Source organism: Mchenga conophoros, linkage group LG10 (genome assembly GCF_057382185.1).
Source record: "Mchenga conophoros isolate Kocher_MC1m ecotype Shallow Benthic linkage group LG10, M_conophoros_male_GT1.1, whole genome shotgun sequence".
In the NCBI taxonomy this organism is placed as follows: Eukaryota; Metazoa; Chordata; class Actinopteri; order Cichliformes; family Cichlidae; genus Mchenga; species Mchenga conophoros.
The window spans coordinates 10850961-10873286 of record NC_140535.1 but is presented as its reverse complement, the minus strand read 5'-3'; the positions used below and the strand labels follow the sequence as shown (position 1 = coordinate 10873286).

General features: G+C 40.1%; 1 protein-coding gene across 3 annotated transcripts; it reads right to left on the bottom strand.

Annotated features, from left to right (window-relative positions):
- Positions 1 to 137: 137 nt before the first annotated feature.
- LOC146565392 (protocadherin alpha-C2-like) lies at positions 138 to 21955 on the bottom strand. 3 transcript variants are annotated; one of them, XM_085288518.1, is made up of 4 exons: positions 19157 to 21955; positions 16773 to 16831; positions 13079 to 13164; positions 138 to 4119 (listed from the first exon to the last, which is right to left on the bottom strand). In XM_085288518.1, exons 1-4 carry the CDS (start codon positions 21695 to 21697, stop codon positions 3806 to 3808), a joined length of 3000 nt encoding a protein of 999 aa, XP_085144644.1. In that variant the 5' UTR covers positions 21698 to 21955; the 3' UTR covers positions 138 to 3805. The 3 variants fall into 3 exon arrangements, with proteins under 3 accessions (XP_085144644.1, XP_085144645.1, XP_085144647.1); XM_085288519.1 differs by lacking the exon at positions 16773 to 16831 and having other exon boundaries at positions 3981 to 4119; XM_085288521.1 differs by lacking the exons at positions 138 to 4119; positions 16773 to 16831 and having other exon boundaries at positions 12843 to 13164.
- Between the last annotated feature and the right edge of the window lie 371 nt (positions 21956 to 22326).

Genomic DNA, 22326 nt, shown 5'->3' with positions numbered 1-22326 from the left:
TATTTTCTCATTTCCTGCATTCCCATATTTCAAAATTCCACTGTTGCAAAAGTGGAGAGGAAAAAAAGGGCGTCACAGTCTACTGAAGGAGAAAATAAGCTGTTAGTTCAACTGAATTCAAAACACTGTTTGAGATATTTAAGAAAAAAAAAACTTTATTTGTGACGTATTAACAAAACACATTACCAGATTGATTAAATCATAAGAATCACTATGATCACCTTTACAATGATGAGCAGGTGTACAAAAAAGTTATTAACAGATCTGCACTGTCACAGTCGACTGGTATGTGCCACTCACCGCCACACCCAACGACTGAGGAACATTCACTATACACAAGCAGAGAATACATCAACTTTATTTTTTTTTATTTCATTTTTTTGTATTTTGATATTTTTTTTCTTATTTTTCTGCCTTTTTCTCTACTGGGCAAGGGAAAGGTACAGAGGGTGAGCAAAGTATATCATTTCACAATAGTGTCTTTTTGATCATCATTTCAAAGTTGAACACAAGTTAGTTTAAGGACTGATTTTCTTATCCATGAAAATCATATGGGTAAAAACAGAAAGAAAAAAAGGCATTTCATAGCATAACACAATAGCATTATGTATATCTAGAAGATTAAATTTATTTTCAACATGATAAGAAAATGTGTTTCTTTTAGGTTTTTCCACAAATTGCTGCTGCCATGTCTGTATTTACTGTATGTTTGTGTCTGTATGGAGAGGTGTGTGTATTGTCTTTGAGAATGTGTATCAGAGGTATATGTAAATATTCCAATACGCATTTCCCAGTGGAAAAACATATCTATGTATATATATATATATAGTATCTATATAGGATCTGTTTCCTTTGCTTATAACATGCAAACAGCCACTTGGTGATCTGACAGCACAGAAGTACACCTGAAGAACAGGGCAGGTGAGGAGGGAATAGTGTGCATGGGAAGGACTGAGCAGCACCTATATACCCCTATAGTGATCGGTAATATGGTGGTCTAATAAAAGGAACAGCGAGGTGAGATTTTATGACACTTTCAATCATGTTGACGCTGCTCCCATTTCTACCACACTATGTTTATACACAATATCAGTGCCAAAACTTCCCAGCAAACTTTTTCCCCCCATGTTCATGTGGAGCCATAAAGCAAAAAAAGGGAAATTTTAAGGTGATGCCAGGTGAAGCCAATGAACTTTTGTCACCTTTCAGTCACAATTTTTATTATAATAGTAATTATCATAATTTGAATGCAGCCTCCAGCCTCTTTGTACTGCAGCTGAACTGTACTTCCCAGTCAGTGTTAACTGCAATACATGTGCTTGTGCAAAGGAGAAATGACTTGCCCAATAGTTTCTTTGTCTCCTACACTGTATCTACACAATGGACTACTATGACTACTATTTTCTGACTCTCACTCCATCTTGCCTCATATCTAGCACAGCATAATCTCAGTTTCTGCTAAGCTCTCAGGCGTCTTCGCAATTCAGTGCATACAAGTCATGCGAGAGATGACAGAGCTGTCAACAATGAGCAACCAGAGGAGACATTCTGGCAGAAACGCCTAAACTCAGCTGAAGTTGAGACAAAAAAAATGTCTATGAGAGTGTGACATGTGTCTATATGTCTATGTGTCTGTATCTGTGTAAATATGCAAATACACACATGTTACTGTTGTACAGTTCATTGAAGCAAAGTGGAAAGATGTCCAACCATGTTGATTTGAGGAAACAGGAGTAGAGCGAGGAAACAGGCGGCGGGCAAGCACATCCTACAAGCACTGAAGCAGGCGAGGCAGTGGCGCAAGGCTTAAAGAACAACTATTTAACATTCAAAGACAGAAGAGGACGGATCGGAACAGAAATGAAGCGACAAGCAGCGTTCCTGCTTCCTAGCCATATAATACACTCCCATGTTAAGGGTGGCATTGGCCTTCAGTTTTTGGAGTTTCCACAAAGGGCTGCGTATTCTTTTCGTGTATTTTGAATTTATGTGTTCATGTGTGCGTATGTTTGATTTGTTGGATTGTGTGTAAGCGGCGGAGAGAAAATCAGTGTTTGTGTACAGTAATGTGTCTTTCAGACTGGGTGTGCTAATTCAGACCCCATTAACCTGTGTCACATTCCAAGAGAAGAAGCCATGTCAGGGGCTGGTTGCATCAGCTGCACGTAGGTTCCCTAGTTATGGCCGAAGTCGCCACAATCCCATTTCAGGCATTGCTAAAATTACAAGCGGTACCACTACAGAAATCTGTCCAAACGTAACCTTAAGTAAACGCTAAACATATTAAGCAAGCAATAAAGCAGGTGCAAATGATACAAGTCACACAAATGCACTCACTAACAATAAAGAATCTAGTTTTCTGCACGCAGCATTTTTTTTTTCTTTAGCAGTTCCCTGCTGTTTTGCAACTTGAAGAGCCACAGCCATGATTTTGAATGTTTCTGTCCATTGTCTACACATTGCACAAACACTTTGGGCTATTTTCAACTATTTAGTGTGTCATTCCTTTTTTGTTGGCATTAGATTCCATGGAATGTGAAAAATAATACGCTGAGACTCGCCTTAGGTACTGTACCTAATCTGGTTAATTGTGTCAGTGCAGTAGCTACACTATAGTGTGATGAAAATACGGCTTAAAGCAAGGACAAAATTCGATGTGTTCAGTGTGAAACAGTTCCGAGTCTCAGCTAATGCATTTTTGTGCTATAGTCCATTAAAAAAAACAGGTAAAAAAAACCCCCAATAGAATTTCCAAAAACAAAATGATGTGCTTTAGAAAATGATTAGCCTTAAAAATGACTGGTAGAAAGTGGACTAAAACATTCAAATACTAGCATTTTCCTTTAAAAGTCAAATGAGAATCGGCCATGTTTTATGCCAATCTAGTCCCAAAACCATCCAGTATATTGCTATTACTTATTTGCTACTCATTCTAACTTTTAATAATATCAAAAGATCTCACCTTTGAACTCACATCTTAATACCTACTCTATCATTGAATTTAGCGACATGCTAATTGCAAAGGAATTAGCAGTTATGAGGCCACCACTTTATACCCTAACCTGGGAACAAACTTGCGCATAGTTGGTGCAACCCAGTCCAGGTCCTCAGCCTCCACAATGTGCTATGTTACACTGAAACAGAGCTCTTTATTGAGCGTGGTCTAACTTCTTTCAGGCACCTTGTAGTCTCAAAGGTGCTAATCCTATGTTACGCATACTATATGCTGTTGTCTTTGCTCATTTTATTATATTTTTTACGTATTTATTTTTTATAAAAGCCCACATTTTTAGATTTTCTACAACGCCTCCATAATTCTGAAGACAATAGCCCCGTTTATTATTTTTTTTAATTTTAAAGTTATTTCTTTTACTTTTTACTTACCCTTGAACTAGTCAAAAAGGAGGAGGGCCAGAGATGTCATCACAGGCAGCCTCAGTGGACAATGGTCGTTACAAATAGTACACCTTTTTTGGGTGCTATTTTTGTTGTTGTTATACAAACTGGGGGTGGGGGAAGGGGTTGGGGAAGTGGGGGTGGGCAGCAAATCACAAAGGCTAATCTAAGACAATAAATCATTTTCTGGTGTAATTTGGTCCATTCTTTCGATAAAGAGCATTTGTTTAACAAGTTCGCATGACGTTTGGAGCCAGGCCTGGTCTAATGAGGATTTGGCCACTATACAATGTCTATGCAAATATGGCGCAAGGAGGCTCCCTTGGTTCTACAATATGCATTTGGCTTATTTTTCTGGCTCTGAAATTGGGTAGTTTGTTAATAGCTTTGCTGTCATATCACCACTTCTCTAGTCATCACCGCTTTCATCTTTTCCTTTCTCCTTCTTATCTTTCTTGTCCTTCTTCTTCTTTTTCTTCTTCTTGGCGTCCTCCTTCTTGCCAAAGCTTATGAATTCACCCTTGTCATCCACAGGACCTGGGTCGTGGCGGATAGAGATGATGGCTGGAGATCCAGGAATGATGAAGGCTTCAGGTGGAATCTCTCCTGGTTTCAGGGGCTGAGGAAGGCCATAGCCTTGTCCAGCGCCGTATCTGAAGTGCCAGCTGTTGCTGTTAACTCCAGCGCCCACTGGAGGTGATAGCTCTCCACCACCTTCTCCATCTACACACACGTGATTAAAAAATGGAAAAGAACAAAAAGGAAAAAGAAAAACAATGAAAAGAGAATAATTCATTACATTTTATTTATTTGTTAAAGGAACTGTTTAAAATTTTCGGGAATCGATATACTTAGCATTCTAGCTGAGAGATTCTGATTAAAAAAAGGAAAAAAATATTAACTTTTTAAAAACATCACATTACCTGGTACCCAGTTGCACCATAGAGATGCTGGTAAGCAGACTTAAATACCTTTAATGAGAGTTAGGCTAAAGCTATCCATTTGTTTCTAAAGCTTCCAAGCTAAACTATCCCAAAAGCCAAATAATGAAAAACTCAGCTAAATAAAATAAATGCAATATCACAGACCAAAATAATTTGGAAATCTTAAAGTAAGAGCAAAGTTAAATTGAAATGACAAAAAAGGAGAAAAGAGCTGAGATCAAAGCTATATAAGATATATTAAGGAAGTAAAATCTCAAATGAAAGCATCAATTGTCGAAAGAAGTGGTAAAGATGTGTAACTTGACTGATTTTGACTGATATCAATTTTCCATTAATCTTTTATCAATGAGGTGCATTTTGTTGGTACATTTACACATACGCGTTGTATACTCTTTCAATGCGGCCTTAACACGCAGCGATATTTTGATCGTTTTGCTTGTAAGTGGTAGAAGCATGATATGATACATTTGGCATTACAGGGTTATATGTTGGCCTGACAATAGCCAAGATTCATATACTTTAAGGAGAGCAATGCAACCCAGTTCACTGAAGGGGACTGGAGGGGACTAACCTTTAAACCACAGGGATGTTTAACTTGGCAGTGCGATTTGTATTTGGATGATGGCTGCAGCATAATCCTACTCTCATTGGAAGCCAGAGACAAGGATTCAACAGTGCATGGATGTGAAAGATTAAGAAACCCAGATTGCAAATTGACAAAAAAATAAAAAATGAAGAAGGGATCTATAGCCTATATTGAATAATTATTTTGAAACGTGAGAAAAGGACCCATCTATTGAGGTCAAGGGGTCATACATTTCGTAATGCAAAAAGAAAGCGGATGCTAGATGAGATGAAGCCGGAGAGAGAAGGGAGAGAGAGCGTGAATGAGAGCGAGGCAGTAAGAAAGATGGGGGTGGGCGGGTTTTGCAGACACGGCGCTCTCAGGCTCACACCAGTTCCCTCTGCGCTGACCTACTTTCAGCCTGGATAATATTTAGATCAAAAACGGGCCCCTACAAAAAGATTCTGTTTGATTTTTCTTTGTAGGCTATTTATGACATTGCTGGAGTGCTGAAATGATTTCAACCACTGCCCCACTGGGAAGTACACTATTTTGAAAATGTGCGCTCTTCAGACGCACAGTCTCCCACAAAGTTCCCACAACGAGTCCATTGAGTATAAAAATATATAACACGTACAGGCTACAATGACAGCAGATGTAATGGTCTCTACTGAACTGGTCAGTCAGTCGCTCTGCATTATTGTGCTGTTTAACCTCAGTGAGCATATAAAGTGTATAGGCATTCTTCATATATGATTTATCATTGACTCATTGCAAGTACATTAGATATTAAATAAAGAAACTACAATGCCAGAAAGGGTCATTGATTTTAATATAGAAGGAGTAGTCAGATAAGAGAGAAATAAATTATTAGTTCGAATTAGTTTCTGCTTGCAGAAGTGATCATTTAATTATTACACATGTTTAACATTTTATAATTAGCACATAGAAGACAAGGTGATGGGAAAAAAAGCCAAAATAAAACAGAAACAATGGGGTATAGCCAGGGGTCATATTGGGATTTGGCAGATGGGGGAACTGGAAGCTTGGGTGTCGCAGTGCAACGTGGGGGAAAGAATTACTTCGAAATAAGTCAAATAATAATTTGTTTAGCAAGCTCAGTAGAATTTTCTTTGCATGTAGACTGCGATCAGCTGACCTGTGCTGCTAGTCCAATATTCACTGCTTTAGCCAAACGAATTCAGCAAGATTTAAGGTGATATTTAATGGGGTAATGAGGAATTATAAAAGGTAGATTCAGTGAGTGAATCTAATCGGCATCATCATCTTAAATATACATTTCTGTGTGCTACCCTTATTGTAGTATAAGCTAGTAATAGTACCCTAGACGTAACCAGCCCAGCATAGTGCATCACTATATCAACTATATGTTTTACCGATGTTTAAAATGAATGAGGGTATAACATGTAAGATTCAAGTTTCTAGTCTATAAAATTTAACTTGCTGAGCAGTCCTTTGAAAATGATCTCCTTTCCTCTCTTTCTTACATGTTTCTCCATCTCTGACAGTGTCACACATTAACGTTTTATTTTCTCTCTGTGGGAAATACCGCAATTATCTGATGGATGCATTTTGTGACAAACTGTGCAGAAAGCGTTTGTTTGTTTGCTGATATTTGTTGAGCTGTTTGAAAAGATACATTCGAGTTTATGCTCCCTCCTGCTCAGCAGCTAGTTAAGCACTTCTACCAACTTTACGTCTGCGCCGTGAACGCATCACAGGGAAGAGAAAGGAAAAACGGGATGTGTTGAAAGTGTAAGCGCGCTGTGGGATGTCATTATTTTCTTACCAGTGAGCAAATACCTCCAGGCTGTCACTGAAAGCAATGCTAGTCTGCAGCGCATGAAAATGAACTCATTCAATAGTAATAAGCATTAACCTGCCTATCAGATTTTATAAGTCGCCAACTGTGGGAGCTGGACTGCTGTTCTAGATCCTTCCAGGCCACATTAACACCTGGGTATTGCTACTGAAGGCATGCAGAGTAATCTGGTTGACCTTTTTTCTTAAAATTCACACAACTTTCTGCATTTTTTTTGTTTCTTTGCTTAAATAACCAGCTTCTTAGTAATTATTTAGTGTCAGATGCTATTATCTCACATTAACATTAGTGGACTTACTACTAATAAACTCTAATGCCAGTCGTTTTAGGATTAGGATTATACCATTTGACAGTCTGTTAGCATATGTTTAATCTGTGCTCAACAAAGTCCGATTTAACTGATTCCATTGCTAAAGTGAGAAAGTCCACTTCTCATGTGGAGAAGAAAGAACTTTAAGTAATAAAATATGAAAAGATAGCTGCTCAGATGCATGAAAAACTGCGGAAGAAAATATAGTGCACTTTACTGCTCTATACATAGTATACAGTTCATTTTTATGTAACAGACACACCATTTCCTGTTACCTGATAAGTCCTCTTAAAGGAAGGTGATTTTTTTGCTTAAATTTTGGGAGTTCTAAGTAATATTGTCTTATCTGATAGTTAAATGTTCACAAAGGGTCTTTCCACATTTTACATTTCATTTTTACAGGTTAATGTATGTAAACATGCAATGTGAAAACACAGTATTAAAATTAATTTGGGGCAAGCGTTATAGCCTGCAGTTTACTTTTCACCATAAAATTACACGTGACACAGTAGTTTGGACAGTAGTGGTGACACAGTAGTTGAGAACAAGCCATTAAAAGGTCATTAAAATTTCAACCTCGTGTATTATGTATAATGTAGTCGGTGTAATTCGATGATTACCATACGAGTTAGAAACATTTTGTGTACTTTAAGTTTGTATTCTGGTGGTGAAAGGTCAAATTAGGAGTTCATCTTCATGGAATATCAAGTTTATTTAAATACATTTCAGGTGCCAAGGAAAATCCTGAAGTTCACCTATAGACTGTATATAAAAGAGACTTATCCATGTGATATGTGATGTCACACTGTTTGTGAATTCCTGTTCTGAAGGCCTGGGGTCCGTTCTTCGTACCTCGCTAAGTAGGTTAGCTGGATTTGATTGTTGACGATTTCGCCTGATCTTGGATCGTTCGGTTACCCGAAGCTCATCCGGGACTTGCTGTCATAGCAACAGAGCCGTAAGCGTAAACCTGCTCGGGAGCAGGTTTACTTTATGTAAACAGGATTAGATCGCGGCCACGCAGGTATGTCCGCTTCATTTATACGAAAGCAACAGCGATATTTTACCACTGTTTCACCATAAATAAATATTATCAATGTAACTAAAGACAATGCAGCACCTGATCCATTTATTGATTTCACACAGATACATACAGGTCATTTCCTAAAAAAGGGAAATGTACTATTAACATTCTATCACATGTATGTGATTATTACAGATGTAATTCATATTTCAGAGTAGCAATTGCAAATTACTTTGTGTAATCAAGATGAGAGACCACGGCTATAAAAGCGAAGGTGGATTTGGGAAGCCTGTCGCAGCCATGTCCTGTCCGTATACGCGAGCCACCCATTGCAGAAGGTGCAAGATTGATAAGGAGAGTTTTCAGAATTCAGCGTATATTGCGGGACAGACAGGATCCTTTAGCTCAGCGCGACAGTGTGCTCATAGAGAGATATCGATTTTCCCGTGAGGGTATTATTCACTTAACCAACTTGTTGACGAGGGGGTGCAGGACCACCACCTGTCTTTTTTTTGCTCTGCCCTTTTCTTGGTTGCTGTTATAAACAAACAGATTATTCCAGGGTCTCTTTCCAAGAGACGAAAAGCAATATAAGTGATAAATATTACCATTCTGTAGAATATTCTTATATTTCACTTGTACTTGTTCCCATGTTCAAGTGGGTCCTGTTGTGGCTCTAATGTGAAAGGGGATATAATATAACATATTATAATATAATGTAATATAATATTGGATAATATAGTGTAATATAATAAATCTACCCTACCGCCTACTGGTGTTGGCCAGAGGGGCCGATGGCGCGATATGGCAGCCTGGCTTCTGTCAGTCTGCCCCAGGGCAGCTGTGGCTACAACTGTAGCTGCCTCCACCAGTGTGTGAATGTGAGAGTGACTGAATAGTGGCATTGTAAAGCGCTTTGGGTGCCTTGAAAAGCGCTATATCAATCCACTCCATTATTATTGTTATTATTAAATTACTTACTAGTTTAATTTGTCAGCAACTTTCTGCCAGCCCTCGCTCCTTGCTTTTGCAGCCTTTGCAGTGTTCCCTTGCGTTCTGATTAAACTCTGAAACTCCTGAAATCCCTCACTCAAGAGTTCTTGCTCTGCTGCCGAAAAATACCGAGCCGAGTGCGCTCCGTCGACATTTTCGCCGACCAATCAGAGGGTTGCCGATCAATGTTTCCACTATCGATGCGTAGCCCCTTTTACGACACCCAGTGATGTCACATTACTGCGTCCAGCTGTACTAATCGTCAACAGCAGGTGTGTTCGGGGAACCGGAATAGCGAGCTCACGGTTAGCGCGATGGTTTGGTCTTGGATGTGTCATTTGATCTTGGATGTAGTGAGCGACGTACGAAGAACGGGCCCCTGATGCCTGCATGGCTTGTGTTCTTTTGTGTGTGTGTGTGGTGGTGGTGGTGGGGTTTGAACAAGCAGTGAGCATATTTGGATCAATGGATATAAAGATATCAGTTGTCAAATATCAAAACTCAAGCAGAAACTCTTAGAAGGTCTATACCTCACAGCAAACCATACTATTTGTTAGATAACTACACTAAAAATACTCCAGAAGGTACCAGAGAGACTTCCAGTTAAGTGACTCAAATTAGCTGAGGTAAAGCTTAGCGTCTATCTATCAGTCAAAGGGGCCATGGGCCTAATAATACATAGTGTTAAGCCTTTAAGCAATTTAAACAGGTGATCTCAATATATTAAAAGTCACTCTAGAGTTCCCATAAAGGCCAAATAATTTCTGGTCTCCATAGAGGCTGTAAAAACATTTATTTCTGCTGTCTGGCAATTTACCATTGGGAGGGAGGGATTGGCTTAACCTTTGAGCCAGCGCTGCTTAATTTTTCATCCTGAAATGTTGCTACTTGCGTTGGTGGAAACATCTGGATCTATAATCTGTAGTAAATAAATGTTTGGATGATCTTTAGATTTTCTACAATTTTAATTTTGATTTGTAACCATGTTACCATTACCTGCTTAGAGTACCAAATGTGTGTGGATATAGTATACACAGAGCAGAGGTCAAAAAGTTTGTATTTCTCTACATGATGTACAGAGAAGTACAATATCCACTGACACAGCATACTGAAACAAATGGGTATCGCCTTAGTGTCTTGGAACATTCTAGGGCTTCATGCACTGCTTGAAAAAAATCCAGACCTCTGGCATTGTTAATTTAAAAAACAACCCACGTTTTAATTCAGACATTTCCTGTTTAGGTGTATATAAGCTCTTCATGTCACAGAGTGCAAAATTTTAAAGAGCTTTGCTGCCTTTGTGCTGCTGTTTATCTAACATGCTCCAGCCAGTGTTTCTTTTTAACAGCCTATACTTCACAGCAAATGGATTACACTGTAACTGCTAGTGAGCAGGGAAGTATAGCGAGGAGCATGTAGTGGCACCTGATGTGAAAATATAAGGGTGTCGGAAGCCTCATTTGGTGTAACCTACATTTAAAATAGGCTACTCCGAGACACGGTTCCATCTGAAATGAATCCCTCTGATGGTTTGTGGCACACTGACATGCGACAGTCACAGTGCTCGTACATATATGTGACATGTACCACATGTATTCTGCATAGGAAGCATAAACTTTGCTTTTCCACCTGATATCCTCTAAAATGCCTTTTCTTTCTTTCTTAAAACCATGATTTTGCCAAGTCCCCTTCCCCTTTACTCCTCTGTTTTTTTGTCTCTAAATATTCCATTCAGAGATATGACCGGTTGCTATGGAAACTGCCTTCGCCCACTCCCTGCTGATGGAGGGTGCGGCTGCTGCAGCAATCTCTCAGTTAGACAGTGTTGCCAGGCAACAGGTCACATGGTGTTCCCTAGCAACACCACTACTGCAGGAACCTGCCAATCCTCTTAACCTTTCTCTCTCTGTTTCTCCATCCCCCCACACCTCGCTTTTTTTTCCCTCCATCCCCCTGTACGTCTCTTCTGTTCATCTTCTAATCACAGTTTCTTTAAATGTTGCCACATCTTTCTTTTTTTTATGGCACTTTCTTGTTTGTGATAACAGCACATCTCCCCCTCTGGCATCAGACAAATGTCTCCTCATCTGCACCAAGGGTCACTTACATAAACACAGTTTTGAAGGTGCCACATTTAGATGCATCACAGCATGTCGGAAGACTTCATTGTGATAAATCGCAGCAAAGATTTCTGGCACAACTTCACCTATTTCCAAGGTGCATGGAGAGGATGAAAGAATTCACAATGCAGGAACTCCAGCAACACTTGATGGAAGATGAAGAACTTTAATAATTGGCCAATTATTAATAATTGGTCAATTATTAAAGGCTTCATTGTGATAACAGTTTGCTACAGATGTGAAAATGTGTCACAATAAAGGATGACGTGTAACAGAGAGGATAAACTTGTCTGTGCTATTGCACTAAGCCACTTCTAAAAATGTATTTCCTAATGCATCAGCAACAACTGGAAGGACCGCAGTATGCTGAGCACTCCGCTTAAAGATAATATTTGAGACAATATTTGAGTCTTTATAGGGGCGGAGTTGGCCAGATGGTTTCCATCTGCTGTAAGTAAAAAAATTGCACATTTTTTGCTGCACTCTGGCAGAGGGGAATACACTAGAACTGGGAAATGATGCAGCTGGTATCTCAAACAATTTCCCAACTTCCTTTTATACAGAGAGAAAAAAATCTTTATTTATTCATGTTTACTGACAGGCAGTAAATTCATATTCTGTCCCTGGTTTGCCAAGTGATTTACTGTGATGCTACTCTTCACCCTCAAGTGTCTACGTATGTCCTAATTCCTGAAGCCAGACAGAAAATCAATGAATGGAAGCGGGGGTGGAAGAATAGGGGGACGGTTCACAGTGCTGAAACATGGTTTTGAAATCTTGCTTACCAAAGTCTTCCAGCCTCTGTGCCCTTGTAAAGTTCCACACACAAACTTTTAAGCATTAGCTCTAAGACACACTTTCTGTAAAGCACAGGTCTATGAGTCCAGCTTTCTTTACACATCAGTTGTGTTGCAACATTTTTCAGCACTGTCACCCACTCACTAACTCATTCTTATAAGAGACAGCTGCCTTTTCTGATTTCTAGCTCTTGCTTGCTGCTGTTGTGGAAAGTGACAATATTCTAGGTATGAAAGTGCTCTGCATAAGGGCCCAACGGCTCTGGTGGCTATCTGACTATGCATGTTGCTTGGCCTATGGAACTCTGCATACATGCTAATTTGTTTGTTTGCTGACAGTTACATGATGAGACAAATGTCAATTACTTATTTATGGTAAATATTAATGGTGGATAAAAAGTTATAGATTAGGGTGCTGGTTTAGCTGAGTGGGTGAGCAGGTGACTGGTTCACCTGCTCAAGTCTGACCCGTGGCCTTTTGCTGCATGTCTTCCCCTCTCTCTCTCTCTCTCCCCGCTTTCCTGTCTACCTACACTGTCTCTATCCAATAAAGGTTAAAAGGCCAAAAAAATGATCTTACAAAAAAAGTTGCAGGTAGAGATTGAACACGGGTTCTTCTTCAAAAGAGGAACCTGTCAAAATTAGGAAAAAAATCTTTAAGATTTTGGCATAAGGTGTTGACCTTGGCAGTGGGCTTCACTGTTCAGCTGCCCTTCAAGTTATATCATGATGTAAGGACAAAAACAGCTTCTCATCCATCAAAAAGTAGAACTTTTTCCTTTGCTTTATTTTATTGTTTTGTATTTTATTTTATTTCATTTCATTTTATTTTGTTTTATTGTGTTTTGGATTTTTAGTCTACTTTTTCTTGGGACACTTTTTTCTAATGTACAGTACTTTGGTCAACACTGTTGTTTTAAATGTGTTATATAAATCAACTTGACCTTGACCTAGATGGTTTAACCCAAATTATATTTTGGGCATCTGAACTATTTCTAGCTAAATATTCTGAACTACATCTAACTAACACAAAATCAGTTTAAAAAAATCTTCATCCTGTATCCTGATTCCTACATTTCCACTCACCTGCAGCACTAGATACAGTGGGCCAGTTCTGAACCAGCATGCCCTGGGCTCCCTGCATCACAGAGGACTCCTCCATGTGGACGGAACTGAAAGGCAATCACATTTAGTCAGTGAAAAATTTGCAAACATTCAAATATTTAAAAATAGGACACATTTTCCTTAACATTCGGAGATTTTGTTATGAAATTCAAATGATTGTTGGTGCAGACCCTGGAATCCATCCACAACTGAGCAATTTAAAATAATAGTCTAATAAGATGACATTTCTGTTTAATATAAGGCAAATTAAGTGGTATTCAAATAGCTTAAAAACTTTCAAACAGCAATACTGATTATTTTAGACATTGACAGTGGCTTTCTGGCTCTCCAGAAAGAGAAATTGTGGATACATTCATGTGGTCTTGTTGTAAGTGGGTACAGCCCCCCACCCCCACTTTAAAAAAAAAAAAACCCCAAACCCAAACCCAAACCATCCCACCCTTCAGGCTGAATACCTGTGCTTTGCCTCATATGACAGAATATCTAAAGACTCAGGGCTTTTGTAATGCATTTAAATTGGTCTAGGAATAGCTATGAAGAAAGACGGAGCACATAAAAGAATGAGCGACTTTTCACAGAATAGAAATATACATACTGACGACTACTGTAGGACTACATGAAGTGCTCTTTAAACTTTGCTGCTTATAATGGAAACTGAAAATAGCTGTTCTGTCCCAGATAACCAGCTGTTTTATGTGGTTGTGTTTGTGGTTGAAGTTGACCAGGATTAAGAACCGCTAAAACAGTGCGCACCAGTATACACTATAACTACACTAAAATACTATAACTATGGCCAAACACCTTGCTACATGAAAACAGTGCCACTTGCAAAGAATAACAAAGGTGCACTGCAAGTCTTCATTTTCATTCATTTTGGAGCTTCCATGTAAAATATGACTTGACGGATTTCTGCACTTGTAATCGTTCCATAGCTTTTGAAATTTATAAGCATAATGAACTATCCTGATCCATGCTCAGTGTTTTGAATAGTAATTGAATATGTCTAAATGACTTTGATATCACAATAGAATAATGCATAAAATGCATATGTTTCATTGTGTGCCTTTAAAAAAAGTAATTCAACACTTTAAGTGACAAATACTTTCATATTCACTTTGAAATAATAGCATAATGTAGGTTAATGTAGTTGTTACATGTTTATACAAATACATAAGAATACTACTGATGGCAATAGTATATATAGAGCTTTTCAAATGTAGAGCTTTTTAAAAAGATCAGTTAAACCAGTGAAAAAGTCATTTAACAGTCTATCAATCAAATTTTTTACTAATTACAGATTTAGTACAGTGTGAGACTTTGTTTTGCCATCATTTTTGGGTGTGCTAGCTTTTCATCTTCCCTGTGATCTTTGTTTCACCTTGTGTGTGTTAGCAGGGGCTGAGCTATAAGAAGCACAGTAGGGGAGAAACAGGTGAAGTGAAGACAGCAAAACTATTTAAGTTAAAGAGCACTTGGTACTTTTCTACGAGTGCAATAAGCCTACCAACAAATGTTAATCCGTTTGCATCCAAGGATGAACAGATGTCGATCCCAGATGTCTGAAAATCAGGCCAAAAATATCAGCATTTTCTAAATCAGCCAACCTGAATCTGCCAGCAGTAACAAGGTTGCTAGAAGTTCTCCTTCTGATGATAGGAAAGCTAGTTCTGGCCAGTGCCCTAGCAACCCCCAAACAAGAGGAAGAGATCTGGCTTTCACCTACACTGGCTGCTAGAGAGAAAGACTAACAAGGGTACAATTAGGTGCAAAAATAGGAATTTAACTCAGTTCTGAGAAAGAAAAACAATTATTTTAGTTTGTCCAATTTTCTGAGTGACTGAGCAAACCTGCCCCTTTCCATCCTGGTCTCCAGTTTTTAAGCTAAGGGAAGCCAACTGACAGCTTGCTTTATAGCGTTATCTTTACCACGCTGACACCGTGGTGTGAAAACAATCACATTTGAGGAAATGCATTTGGCAGAAAGTCCAAATATTTGACTAAATATGAGTGTATGAGCTTATATAAAACTGACACACCCACCCTAGCAAAAAATCTTTTCCCTCATCCATTTGTTATACATATATAGTTAATTGTTGTTGACTAGGTTTTTCTGCAGCACATTAATACTATCATCTGCAACCTGCATTATCTTGATTTCCCCATGAAGAAAAAATGACCAGGTGTATTCTAAGCAGTTTGATGTATACGAATATGACACAGAAAGTACTGATGTACTGCACTTCTGTCTACACTCAGAATATGGGTCAACAGTGCTGGTGTTACATGCTGTTACATTACAGCACGCCTGTGTTGTGGCTAAGTGTTGATGTGAGCCATCTCTGTGTCTCTGTGTGTTTTACAGTCACTGTCATTTAAGAAGTGGCAGCGGCAAATTGCAGTGATGATTTATCTGAATCCATGTCATGTAACAGTGACTTGATGACAGAGTGCACATGATCCATACAAATTAACACTAATATCCAATTAAATCAACTTAGACTAAGAAGATGACTTCACAAATGAGCGGTAAGCACTGGTACCATGAAATTTGGGAGAGTTTTGCAGAAAGCATAGGCGTGTGAATAGTAAACACATTAATTCCTGATGTCCCTGCTGTTTTTAGATCAACTTATGGGGAAATAAATGACATTTTCTGACATAATCATGGGAAAACTGTTAAGTTTTGTTTTTGGGTAGAATTTTTTCTAATCGTTGGTGCTTTTTTCTATGATCCTCTTCATTTCAGTATTCTCTGATTTGCAGCTAATGACACTGCTTAAAGTGTAGTGCTTCATTAATTAGATATATGTAGGTGGGAATACTCGAATATTCATGAAAGAGCAAGCACACTAAAATCACAGCAATCTATTGTTGACACAATACCTAGGAGAGGTTTCAAGCCCAAATCTTAGAAATCATGATTTTAGGAGAGGATAATCATGGCTAGAGTACTACAGTGTTTGTAGACTTAAAACAATTCAAATGTTTTAGTTTAATATGTCTTTGGAGGTGTTGTTTTGTGTGGATTTGGTCTAACAATAAGAAGTGGAAAAACTTAGAGATGTAAAAAAACATCATCTTTGCACAATAATATGTGATACACAGAGAAATGCAAACGCATGCATGGGGTGGTGGTGAGGGGCAGTTGTACATGCAGACACTGAAGCACATGTGCATGTGATAATCTAGGAAATGTCATCATCTGCCTGTTTGTCCTTCATGCTTCCAGCTTAAAGACTGCAAGTGAGGGAGTGATGCTCAGAATGTAGATGACCTATATAGTATTTCACTGCAGAGGACCAAGGCTATGAATCCAGTGACCGAACCGCAAAGGCCTTTTCCCAAAGGGAGAGGTTGAGGTTAAAGGTTCAAACAAATGCTTAGGCGCCACTCACAGTCATTTCTGAAAAGCTACAGCATTAGTGTTGCAGTAGCTTTTTGAATCATTTCCATAGAGGTGTAGGGATAAATGTAACTGTAACATGTGAATAAATCATTTGCTTGGGGAATCGTATATGCTATAGTTGCAAGAGCAAAATGAGGGGTCTCTCTAATGGTGCAGACTAGATGGCGGCAGGATGAGTAGAGTGGAAAGGTGGAACCTTTTTTGAGATGATAAAAAGTTGCACAAGACTTTAACGTGGAAAATGCTTACCTCTGCACCCCTGCCCTCAAAGATGCAGAATATCTCCAGTCAGCATTCGGGGCTTTGGGCTGAGCGAGCAAGAGGGAGAGAGAGGTTGCGAGAGAAAAGAAAATGAAGGAGAGAGAGGTAGAGACAGAGAGGGAGGATGAAGAGAGTAAGTTTAGCTTGATCTCATACTGTGCAGAGCCATGGCCTCATCAATTAATCATGATACGCATCCCAGCTCTGGACGTGATAGGAACACTGCAGTTGTGTCACTGATTACAAGCACAAACACACACACTTATGCACGCACGCACGCACGCACACACAAACACACAAACACACACACACGAAAGGACTTTAATAAGGACAATGACTGCAAGCCATATTGACAGCTTCTGGACAGTCTCTCATTCCACTGTTCTGTAAATGTGTGAGCTGGGAGAGTAATGCCCTTTAAAGGAATACTATGATGACAGTACAGACTGATGCGTATGTGTTTGTGTGTCACTGGAGTAAATCTGTCTGCTCCTGATGAACCTAGCTGAGTGCTTCAAATTCCCAGCAGCCCTCTGGTAAATAATTGCCTTTAAACTCCAATAAAAAAGAGAGACCAGCCACATCCACTATCTCTGGCCTGCATTGGTCCTTGCTATATTAAGATACGGCTATCTCAGCTATCAACACATAGTATTTATAAAAGTATTTCCTCTTTACTTGTGTTCCTTTTCTGAATATCTCATCTAAAACATTAAATTATCATTAATCAATGGTAACTGTATGGACACATTTTAATAGTACATAGCACATTCTATACTTGCACTGAAAACCTGATAAACAAAATTCCACATGAGCACAGAAATTTAAAAAGTATTGGTGAAGTTCAGATCTGGGGCTTGAGGCTATTCACCATTGAAAGCCTGCTAGGACTCCCAGAAATAAGTGGAAGTCCCAATATGACTTTGGTCATTGTAGATTTCACTGATGATTCTACATTTAAGTTCAAAGAACGTCCCCCTCTTTGCAATATAAATGGCATAGAGGGGCAAGTCATTGTTTTAATGAGCTAAAGCGCTATATAAATACAGGCCATTTACCATTTACAAGTTAATGCTTCACAGCCATTAATTATGCCGGACTCTTTCATAATCATGTTCTTCATGAGTAGGCACATGCACAACGCTGAATTTAAAAAAAAGCTGTGTTTAAGAAACAAACCTGCGCTGGCAGCAGCAAGTGTCCCAGATAAAGAAAGCACATCATATTCCTTAGTTCATATCAGGGGGGAGTATTTTTTGCTGGTAGACCCAGCCCATTTGAGTAAATTTAATTTGCAAGGCTGATGAACACAGTGTGGAGGTTAATTTCATTTACACTGCTACACTTGTCTTGATCAGATTTATTTTTAAAATAACTAATTTACCAGAGACTGCCACCTGCTAATTAAGACAGGGAACTCGTGGAAAATCCAAACCTTCAACATCATATAAATTAAAAAACAACAACAACAAAAAAGCAAAAAACTAAAAATAACTGAAAAAATGAATATTTGCATCATCAGCAAGCATTAGTGATAAAAGCAGAATGTGTCACCCCAAACTTTTTTGCAAGAGTCATTTAAGACATAATCTAAATGACTTTAGAATAACTTTAAAATAAACACAAATGGAAATAATGTGCTCAGGAAATCACATAAGCCAAACCCTTGATTTTAATATTGCCAGTTAAAAAGCTCTATTATTAAATGAGGTTAACTCATTAATGATTCTCTCTTTTTTTTAAAAAAAATCACCCAGAAGTCATAAATGCAATACAGCCATAAAAATAAACCTCAAAACTAACCATAATCAGAAATCAAGTCAGGAAACCCCAACTGCTCCTATGTCACTGCCTTACTCAACACAACAAAAACACAGACAAATCAAAACTGCATGCAAAGAGGGTGACCAAGTAGTAGGAATGATACATGACCTGTTCCTGGTGTAGACGTGATGACAATCTCAAGGTGAAACACAAATCTCTGAATCATCAGAAATAACATAGGACCCTTGAAAAGCATCACAACTGACACTAATTCGGTGTGAGTGCTGAGCTAGGCTACACTGAGTGAGTTTGCAGTGCAAGTGGGAACTAAACAAAGAGACTGAAGCTTGCAGGGATTCAGTTCAGGAGAGGGTAAAAACCTGATGTGCAACATGTCATCTCCCTGCAGCAACAAAGTGACAGTGACAGAGAATATGGTAACACTGCACACTGGCACCATATTGGAATGAAAAGTCCGGTTTGGTATGTTTAAAAGTGCCTAATACTGCTTACACCTTGGTCAAATTCAAGACACTTTTTAAAACTTGAAGGTTCCTGACCTTCCGGCTATGCGAACAAAAGGTAAAAATAAAAAATTCATGACCCACCTCTGGGCAGATTTGGAGGGAGGCATCGGGCATGCTGAGTCTGCGTACAAATCCACTTCCACTGGTGAAAAAGCGGTCGGCACCGCTGCCCCAGGTGCCGCTGATGGGTCGTCCTGTGTTGTAGAACATGAAAGTGTCACTGCCAGACGTGGCAGTCAGGCAGGTCTTGTAGCAGTAAGTCTTCGTTAGGGAGCCATTCCCACGTACTTCGATGTAGTGAGGCTCCACTTTAAGGTCTCTCCGAAGCACCACATTGTTATTAGGCTGGCCTGGAGCTCCACTGCTGCCACCTCCGCCAGCACTCACGCTGCTGTTCCCACCATCTGGAGGGGGTTTCTGTGACACACAGCATGGGGAACAGGACCCAGGCTGGGTGCAGTAGGCGTGGCAGCGGACAATAGCCAGCACCACCACAGTGACCAGGAAAACAAAGGTCGTGGCACTCAAAGCCACGGTCAAGTAGACGGTCACTTTGGACAAAGGGATTGGGCCTTGAGGTCGCATAATCCTCTTGGGATCAGACACCACTTTTGGTGGCACCTCCATGACTGCCACGTTAATAGTAGCAGTGGAGGAAAGAGCAGGCTGGCCATGATCCTTTACAAGAACAGTTAGAGTGAAGGAGGTGGAGTTGTCTTCCAAGATCCTCCGAGTGGTCCTGATCTCTCCGTTGTGTTCATGCACCTTGAACAAGTCCGGGTCAGTGGCTGTCTCCAGCACATACCCCAGCCAAGCATTTGGACCAGCGTCTGCATCGTATGCCACCACTTTGGTCACCAGGACACCAGGTTCGGCATTCTTTTGTACCGTCTCCAAGGAGCGCGTGCCATTGCCAGGGGGGTTGACTATCAGTGGTGCATGGTCATTCTGATCCATTATATAGATGTAGACTGTGGCGACGCGGCTGAGCGGAGGAATGCCCCCATCTTGGGCTTTGACCTGGAAGTGAAACTCTCTCAGTGACTCATAGTCAAAGGCTCGCAGGGCATAAGCCTCCCCTGTATCGGCCTTCACAGACACATATGAGGTGACAGGAATGCCGTGGTTGTTGTCATTGAGCACTGTGTAGGTGATGCGTGCGTTCTCTTTGATGTCGGCATCTCGAGCTTTCACAGTACACAAAGAGGCCCCGGGGGCATTGTTCTCAGCCACATAGACTGTATATGAGGTCTGTTCAAATCGTGGAGGGTTGTCATTAACATCTGCCACATCCACCTGTATAGTCTTCTGGGAGGATAGGGGAGGATTTCCTCCATCTGTGGCACTCAGAGTGACATTGTAGGCATCAGTGGTCTCACGGTCCAGAAAGGCTGAGGTAACCAGAGTGTAATAGTTTCTGAATGACTTGATCTTGAATGGAAGGCCTGCTGGGATCTCCAAGTTCACCTGCTTGTTAGCTCCAGAGTCTCGATCAGTAACACTAATAAGGGCCACAACTGTGTCTGCACGGGCATCCTCCCTCACGGGGCTCGACAGAGATGACAACACTATCTGAGGGACGTTGTCATTCACATCCACAACCTCTACTACCACCTTACAGTGTGCTGCCACAGCACCGGGGCCCCTGTCCATTGCCTGAATGTACATCTCATAGGAGTTAGTCTCTTCATAATCAACATTGTTTCTCACTCTTATCTCTCCTTTATTAGTGTCCATGCTGAACATCTGCCTCACTCTCTCCGGGGTGTAGCTGCTGAAGGAGTAATAAATCTCCCCATTTGTGCCCTCATCCAGGTCAGTTGCATTCAGTTTGATCACCAGGGTGTCTTTGGGGGAGTTTTCTAACACTTTCACTTTGTACACTGAGCTGTCAAATGAGGGAATATTGTCATTTGAGTCCAGTACCCGGACACTGATTTTAGTCGTCCCCGTTTTTTCCGGCGTCCCACCATCCACAGCACTTAGAATTAATTGATGGTAAGGCGTCTGCTCGCGATCAAGGGGCTTTTTGAGCACAAGCTCGATGTGCTTTGTATTTAGAGAGGGTTTGTTAGAAACCAGCGCGAAATGGTCGTTTGTGCTAAGCTGATACATGCGAACAGAATTTGACCCAGTATCTGGATCTTGAGCGTTTTCAATTGGGTAACGAGACCCCGGTAAAGCAGACTCTATTATTTCCAATTGATACTCGTCTCTGGGGAACTGCGGCGCATTGTCGTTGGCATCTACAATCTCCACCTCGACGTGGTGCACTTCAGTGGGGTTTTCAATCAGCACCTCTAGATTAATGAGGCAGGTGCTGGATAAATCGCACAGTGCCTCCCTGTCAATCCTTTCATTGACAAGCAATTTCCCATTTTTGGGGTTGACAATCACATTGCGTTTGCCGCTGTTGGAGGTTACCTTGATTTTTCGGGTGGCGAGCTTTCGAATATCCAGCCCCAAGTCATGCGCTAGATCACCAACCAGTGCCCCATTTTCTAGTTCTTCTGTAATCGAATATCGTAACTGTCCAAATGAAAGGCCACAAAATAATGAAAATATCACAAAATAAAAAGGCACATTATTCCCTATCCGGTTGCACAGCCCAGCCACAGCCATTGCAAGCTCACAGGATCCGCAGACGGATTAAATGCAGCCTTCCGCCTTTTTAGCTTGCAGTATCTCGCATCCCAGCACCTCATTAAGGTGGGCTAATTGGTGTCCCGGTAAATGAAACAGAAGCGGCTCATCCACTGTGATACCCGGCTGAAGCGAATCCTCTCCAGCGCATCCATATTACCTTTGTCCGTGAGGCGCTTTTTTTGTCTCCAATGCGCGCTGCTGACGGGTGTGTTTCCCTGTCGCTGGAGCCGTCAGATAATCAAGGCAGGCGAAGTTTTACCTTATGGAATCGGAAAAGACTGCTGTCCCTTTCAAAATAAAATTATAAGCGGTCTGTGCCCAAGTTTGCTTGCACTAGAAGAGAAGAAAAAACGATTTAACCAATCCAATGTGTGGGATTATTTTAGGCGCTGAAATAAAAGGAAAAAGGTCACAGCTTGGCGAGGAGTTCTGTAATTCCTTACTTACAAAAAAAATTGTAAAATTTTGAACCATTATGAATAATAATTTGTTCATAATCACATAAAAATTTGTGATATGTCACTTAACTATTACCATTTTAAATAGTTATTTTAGTATTGATTAAAGACTTTTATGTGAGACGTGATGCTTGAAATGTATTACAT

Bases quoted from the DNA above. Each gene is read 5' to 3' on its own strand.
- LOC146565392 (XM_085288518.1), bottom strand. From the start codon at position 21,697: ATGGCTGTGGCTGGGCTGTGCAACCGGATAGGGAATAATGTGCCTTTT. The intron at 16,832-19,156 runs GTGGGTCATGAA...TTGCTCGCTCAG, and splicing joins CCCTCCAAATCTGCCCAGAG to CCCAAAGCCCCGAATGCTGA. The intron at 13,165-16,772 runs GTAAGCATTTTC...ATTGCCTTTCAG, and splicing joins TTGAGGGCAGGGGTGCAGAG to TTCCGTCCACATGGAGGAGT.